The sequence below is a fragment of the Tasmannia lanceolata genome, unplaced genomic scaffold, assembly GCF_043159265.1.
Source record: "Tasmannia lanceolata isolate RefF3 unplaced genomic scaffold, GAP_Taslan_0.1 ptg000018l, whole genome shotgun sequence".
In the NCBI taxonomy this organism is placed as follows: domain Eukaryota; kingdom Viridiplantae; phylum Streptophyta; class Magnoliopsida; order Canellales; family Winteraceae; genus Tasmannia; species Tasmannia lanceolata.
In genome coordinates this window covers 6,935,331-6,943,035 of record NW_027518695.1, presented here as the reverse complement: position 1 = coordinate 6,943,035, position 7,705 = coordinate 6,935,331, and the positions used below count along the sequence as shown (strand labels likewise).

General features: G+C 39.2%; 1 protein-coding gene across 1 annotated transcript; it reads right to left on the bottom strand.

Moving 5' to 3' along the window:
• Positions 1 to 5,184: 5,184 nt before the first annotated feature.
• Positions 5,185 to 6,615, bottom strand: LOC143851580 (B-box zinc finger protein 32-like). Its single transcript, XM_077361054.1, has one exon. The coding sequence runs from the start codon at positions 6,181 to 6,183 to the stop codon at positions 5,371 to 5,373; it is 813 nt and encodes a 270-aa protein (XP_077217169.1). The 5' UTR covers positions 6,184 to 6,615; the 3' UTR covers positions 5,185 to 5,370.
• Positions 6,616 to 7,705: the final 1,090 nt, after the last annotated feature.

The following is a 7,705-nucleotide window of genomic DNA, read 5'->3' as shown; positions in this document are numbered from 1 at the left end:
TCCACAAATCGTAGGGTTGGGATGATCCTATGGATCTGATTTTTTGTAGACACCCTATCTATGTGAGGGCCTTTAAAATGGATGGCTTGGATCACCCAAACAATGTGAGCCCCCACTGTATTTTAAGCTAGTGTGTAGAGAACTCTCTACACATATATATATAAAGTTCATTCATGGTGCTTTCTCAACAAAAAAAAAAGAAGCTCCAAAGAACTTTAATGTGATGCTCATCACCTATTTATAAGTGAAGGAGTTTGAATCTTAAATCTCCATATGGGATTTAACAAATTTCAAATAATTCCCCACCAAAGCATTTGAAAAGATTACAAAATGAAAAAGATGGAGGGAACTTGCACAACTCTTAAGATTTTGATTTTCCCTTTAAAATAATAGAGGGAACTTTCACAAATCTCAAGACTTTGACTTTTCCCTTCAAAAACATTATTGTAATATAATATAATTTATAATATAAAATACATTATTAGTAATATAATATAATTTATAATATATAACACATTGGGCATCCAGTTCTCTCTCAATTTTTTATTTGATGAATCACTTTACTCACATTTTAGTTTGCAAAGTTATAACCAGATTCAACTTAGTTCTACCTAATCTACATTGCAATTGATTATTCTATTGGTTATCCTAATCAGTGAAGGGAGTACATATGAAATCAGTGCTCATTGAAGTAACAAACACACATCCAACTCTCTTAAATTTAGGGGTGCAACTCGGGTCGGGTTGCCCTCAACCCGACTCGACCCGGCTCTCAACCCGAGGATGGTAAACCCGACCCAACCCTGATCTTGTTTATACTAACCCGAACCCGACCCGATTTCGTGTCTTTGTATAGATGCAAACCAAACTTATGTCAGAGCAAGTCATCAATATGGTGCAAACCCACTGAGTTGCTACTGAACTCAACTCATCCGAAGCAGATGGCTTCATCCCATTCCAAACCTTCATAACCACAAAAGAAATAACGAGGGAGAAATACTCATATCCCATTCCCCAAGCCACTCAACCACAAAAGAAAAAAGAGAAAGATACCAACAAAGATAGAGAGATACAGAGAGAGGAGAGAAATTGAGGGAGAGTAGAGAGAAGAGAGAAACACCCGTGGTTGTGGTGGTTGCAATCGGTGGCAGTCTACTTCTTCTTACGATGGCCGGTTCTTCTTATTATAGCGGGTTTAGTAAGGGAGGAATCACTAGATTTTCAGAGGTAAGGAAGAGAAAGGAAGAGGAAGACTCGACCAAGAGATAGTGAGAGAATGGAGTTAGGGTTCTCCTGTTTGGTGGAGTGGAAGAGAAAAGAATAAAATACTTAAAAATTGAGAAAAAAGAGGGAGATGATGAGACGTGACCGTTCTCAGTGCTCTATGTCAAAGTTCAAAAGTTAATTTTGAAAACATAATGGCGCATTTCTGAAATTTCTCAAAATTTCGGGTTCCGGGTTGTCAATGCCTCGACCCGAACCCAACCCGAATTAAAATCACCCAAAATCTGGTTGAACCCAACGGGATTAGTTGCACCCCTACTTAAATTATTTAGTACAGAGAAGCAGAGAAAGATATCAAATCACCCAAAAGGAAACCTGAAGTTCAACCCATTATATCAGCAGAGGTCAAAAAGAAGATGCACTGAACATGGTTATGAAAAATCTAAATAACAAGACAGAGAGACAATCCAAAACTTCTAATGGGCAAGAGCACAAGAAAACCACATATACAAATAAATAATTACAAAACTGGTAAGCTGGCCCAAAAGCTATCCCTGTCAACTTAACTTATCCTCTCTTGCTTTATTCCAAATCAAATCTTCTGGTTTCATCTCCACTATATTCAAAGGAATTTCATTTCTCCCTCTCTTCCCCATCACCCTCCCCACACTCGTATTTTGATGTCCCCAAAGCAGAGAATTAGTTGTTTGTTTCCCCCGAGGATAGGCGAAACTGTAACCCGCAAATGGGAAATTGATCTGACCGTCCATTTAGCAGATAACATTACTCTAAAAAAATTATACTTGTGTCCTGAAATGAGAAATCGATCTCTATCGTGTATTTGGTGTGCCTCGTGATGGATGGATCACATTGACAATTGGTGAATTGATCTCCATCGTCTATTTTGGTGTGCCTCGTGATGGATGATGGATCATGATGAAAGTTACATGGATTGCACTTTCTAACCACTTAACGGCGGTTCCTTATGTATGGGTTTGTGAGGAGATGGTGGGACTCACCCCATCAAAATGTGAGATCTATAAAATGGTGGGCCCCACCCATCAAAACATCATCTGTAAAATGGCAGGCCAAACCTTGTGCATAGGTTTATGTAGAGATGGATTGGCCCCACCCCTTAAAACACATGAGATGTAAAATGGGGGGCCCTATTCATGCTATGCATGGGTGTAAAATGGTGGCCCGACCCAGGCTATGCATTAAGTGTCAAAATATCATGTTCCATAAAAAAAAACCAAGATCTAGTAGGTTTGCAATTTTCCTTAAAAGTATGTAAAGTTTTGATCTTGGAAATCAATTTCCATAGAAAATGTTATTGCTAAATGCTGGAAGATGGCCGGCCCCACCATATGCATTGGTTTGCTTAGAGATAGTGGGCCCTACCATAGTAAAATATGGAGTATAAATATCCATTAAATTTTCCATGGAAAGAAAACACTTTTAGAAGCTTTGATAGGCAATTTTGCATAAAGTCCAGCTCACTTTTGCAGGAGAGAACAGCCACCACATATTAATTAAATGAATAAGACAGAATCTGCTAAACGTGAGCCTATGAAGCTGTTCTCCCCAGCAAAAGTGAGCTGCAAAATGGCTTTCCTCAAAATTGCCTAGAATATCCATAATCTTTATGCTAGTAAAAAACTCCGAGCGATGCACGGGCCGACAAAGAACTGTGCAGACCAGAGCACAGGTTGATCCAAACCGTCCATGTGATGGAGCACAACACCAATAGGTTTTGCCCCAAAAATCATTTCCATAGGTTAATCCTAGCCTTCCAATCTATAAAGGTTTCCATAATATGCTGTTCCTCTTAAATCTGATGGTTAAGATCATCCTATAGATTTTTTTTTTATTAAAAAAGCATAGAGGGGGGTAGGATCATTATGTGGCTCTAATGGGTGCCTTCATTAAAAAATATAAAGGAATGAGATGTGATTGAAATTATGTGGCTCTAATGGGTGCCTTTGTTAAAAAGAATAAAGGAGGGGGTAATATTACAAATATGTGGGTTGAATGAGTGCCTCAGTTTAAAAAGGTCAAAAAATTGTGAAGAGATGAAGGGGAGGGCTGTCACATCAGCAGTTAATAGATTAGAGAGATAGATTAAGTAGATCGATGCTAGATAGTTTATAAGTGCAATGTCCCCTTGTAGACGGTTTTTTGCAGCCACAAGTTAGAGGAAGATATTTAAGAGCATGATATGATATAGAGCCACAGACTCGTGGCCCACCTAGATATTCAAAACCATTTGATATATGGCCACAAACTCGTTGTCCAGAAAGTGGGCCAGGCCCATAAAGATATCAAATCATATAAATTTCAAATGGGCTGATTCACGTGACATTGGAACCACAAGTTTGTTTGCCGTTATAAAAAGCAACAAATATCTTACGTGTAGGAGGATTCTTGGATAGCAAGAAGGGAGACGAATAGTAAGAGGCGAGGAATAAGGTCGTGAACCAACAAGGGCCGTGTTTTATCTTCTTCTCTTTCTTTTTCAACTCGGACAAGAGAAGAAGTTCCTCATGTATTCTTTTATATAACGCCAGAAATACAAGATTCGGACTTCTGTGCCCGAGAGGCTCTAACCATTCATATTCATTCAGCATAAGATAAGAACCACCGACCCATTAAGAAGTAGAAGACTAGGACTTTTGTGTGAAGGAGGTTCAAGACTTCTTCCATTTCATTCGACACAAGATAAGAACCACCTAATGACATCAGTTATTTGAAGTAGACACCACACTTTTAATAGAGTTGGAGCAATGCTAAGAAGAGGAAAGTTGTTTGGTTACTTCTTAACAGCCACTTTTCTGGGTCCACCTGTGTCATATGTGCACGATCGATCGTAACCCTTTATCCGTCAAGACGTGATTTAGGGTTTCAAGAAGGAAAGCTAATTAAACTGTTGATTTTTTGTAGTGCTTTACGTTACGGATGGGATCAGGACTCCGTGTGTCACTTGACTGACCTCAAAGATACAATTTTCAACTGGGAATTTAAAAGCGTTGCTAAATTGATACCATCAGCTATTTCATATGTGAGTACGGGTCATAAGATAAAGTTAGTAAGGCCCATCCCTTGGGGCACCAATTCTAGTAAACAAAGGCATTGTCATTTCCATAACATTAGAGTATAAGAATCAAAGGACAATTAGTTTAATCACTATCATAAGAAGCCTTGTAAGTAACATTTAAATTATTAATCATTGTAATTTCCCTGCTTCCAATATATAAAAACCCACCTCATCCATTGCACCTTACCGAAACAAACAAATAAACTACTTGTTAAGTGGATTTCTGCACTAAGTCGAACAATAAACTTTAATTTATAGTCATATGACTTATTCTCTTCGACTTTAAAGCATAACCACAAATATGCAGAGAAACTTAGACCTCACATTTTACTTTAATATTAACTCAACACACAATTATTAACAATTTAATTTTTTTTAATCATGCTTAAGAAACTACAAAAAATATTAAAAGACTAAACCAACTTCATGTATTAGGGGTGATTATTCGGTTTAAACCGAACCAAATAGACCGAAATTGAATAAAAATTCGGTTATTCGATTATAACCGAATTGCAGAGAAAAAGAGGGAAAAAAATATCAAAATCTCAATTTAGATTGGAGAGCTAGGATCATCCGATCGAAATGATTTTTTGAGCCCAACCTAATTAAGTTGTGATCAATCAAATGGACGGTTTTGATCATCCTACGGAGTGCACATAAAGCACTTTCTTTTGGGAAAAAATGGTTTTCATCCCTAATTTAAGTTATTCCGAAATATTTTTTTTGTACATAACCGAATTTCAAAAAAAAGAAAAAAAAAAACCAAACCAAACCCACCAATTCAGTTCGGTTATTCTGTTTTAACCGAATAATGCTCACCCATTTCATGTTGCCCAATCTCAGAAAAATATGAAAGAAAAACAAACTTAACAAAATCATTCAAGTTTTTTTACTGCATTCAAACTACAAGGTTAGTAAAAAAAACACATTCAATTACAAACAATTCCCTTCAATTTTTAATTTCCCACCTCAGGCCAATTTTTGTCCATTCCCAGAACCACACACGTGTCATATCCTACGAGAAGTACGTGTGGCACATAGAACAATCAAGATCAATCGGAGCATTCGGCACATCCTTCTGCTTCTTGCTGAGATTTCTTGAATTTTAGGATCCGAGAAAGCTTCGATTCGGCTAACAATATCAGCTTTACGGGTACACCCGAGCACTGTTCGAGCTTCTTCAGCTGACACGTGGATGGTCCACGTGTCTCGCAGAGCTTCGCCGAGAACCAGAGAGACGAAGCGAGGCAGACACGGAAGGGCAAAACGGTAAATTTCTGCAAGCAGATCGTGAAAGCGTGCAATGCAAGAGGGAGAGAGCCGCTGCTCTGTAACCCTAATCTCCGGTTCCAATTTACCAAAATGCCCTCTGCCTTCACATCGACCTTCGTCTTAACCACCGCCTTAGCCGAGATCCGAAATCTTAGGGTTTTCTTCTTCGAGCTTTCCTCTATGGAGAGTTCAGAAACTGAACTAGACCGTGAGATTTTTCCGACCGCCACAAGATTTTTCCAATCTCGAGATCCGATCTTCTTAATCTTTTTCTTCGTATCGGCAGTGAAAGATTCGGCGCTGGATAGGCATGTAGACGAGGAGGAAGAAGAAGAAGAAGAAGACGAAGCAGAATCTCCGTTTTCCGGCAAGCAAGACCGGCACAGGGATCGGATCGGCCGAGATCCGACGCCGGAGAACCGATTCCCGTCAAATCCATCGCATCTGGAGCAGATGATCATACGCACGTGCCGAGCGACCAGGAAATTCGCCTCGTGAACTTTCGCATCGCAATCAGAGCAAAGAAAAGCCGAATCCGGAATGCAATAAAGCGAAGCCTCTCCTTTACACAGTTCGCAAACTCTTGATTTCATCTTCTCACCTCTCTCTCCCTCCAAAAACTATATCTAACCCTAGAATCTGTAAAAATCCTCAAAAACGAGAAACCTAAAACCCTAAACCGCCTCCAGAAGGGTTAGAGCTTATACCTTCGAGGAATTTCCCGGCGATCCAGCCTCTGTTTAGCAAATGAGCCGAATCCAGGCGAGATCCCGACCTGGAACGCGGCGAATTCCGGCAGATGGCGGGAAAAGTAGGAGATTTGTTAGGGCTAGAGCGATTCTGAAGGGAGTATCAGTTACTATATAGGAGGAGGGTGAGGAGAGATTTGAGGCGAGAAAACCGCCAATGGTTTCGGAAATCCAGACGCGGTTTTGAAAAACCGGAAGAAGGAGATTTTGGAAAATGAGGAGGACCGATTTCATTACCATATAGTATATGCTCTGTCCACAAAACCTCGTCTCTCTCGAACTATTTAAATAACTTTTTATTGTGTACATACCAAAATATCTATTCAATAAAGTTGGGCCCCACTGCTTCTTAAGAAAATTCTCCACGACGAATCGAAGCGACCGAGTATTGAAAGACACGTGGCAGATTTGACCTTTGGTAACGTACGTGAAGCGCCAAGGGGAGCCACAAGTTTGTTTATTTTTTGGATGACAAAGTTGCCCTTCTATTTTATCAAAATTATGAGGATAACTTCCATTCTCATTCTCATTGTTTCCGCTCTGATTAGTGTAATAACACCAAATTATTATTCCCACTCAGTTTTTTATAACCATATTAATATGATAGATTTTCAGACGGATACGATATCAGCACAGCCATGTTTGGTAATATGCATATAACCATGGTTTTAAGTTTCGGTCAACATCGAAACTGAAACAACCGAAATCCGAAATTACCGAAACTTATCAAATTTCGGTAATTTTGGCAAAATTTGCAAAAAAATATTAATTTTTATCCCTTTACAAAATTTCAGCTGAAATTACCGAAATTTCGGCCCAAAAAACTGACATTCCGTGCGTCTTTACCGAATTTCGGCCGAAATTTTAGTTTAGGCTAGATCCGAAATATATGCCGAAACCGAAATTTAAAAGCATGCGTATAACTCCCCTTAAGTATAGAAGAGCTTTTATAGGGGGGAAGGCCAATATAAGAATAATACAATGGGCGCACATTGTTTAGTGATCCAAATTGTTAATTTCTAGAGGTCCAACGGAGATAAGGAGTGCACCTAAAATCTTCTCCACAGGATGGTCTTAACGTTCAATCACTACTCTACAATGTTCACAACCAAACACTACTTACCAGTTATCACTATTCTACAAACACAACTTCAACACTATTCCGGGGTAAATCACTAAATCCAAGGCTTATTATCTTCTCCCTCTTGGCTACTTGCACAGCTATTCTGCGAGGTCGCTTGCTTGGTGACATGCCTCACTCAAGGTTATATCACCACGTGGCAGAGTCTAATCTGATATGACTGTCTAAAGGAAAGTTCTGCTATATTTTTCCTACCCAATGTCTCACACAAATCACTGAAAGTCT

Coding starts and splice junctions, on each gene's coding strand:
- LOC143851580 (XM_077361054.1), bottom strand. CDS start 6,183: ATGAAATCAAGAGTTTGCGAACTGTGTAAAGGAGAGGCTTCGCTTTAT.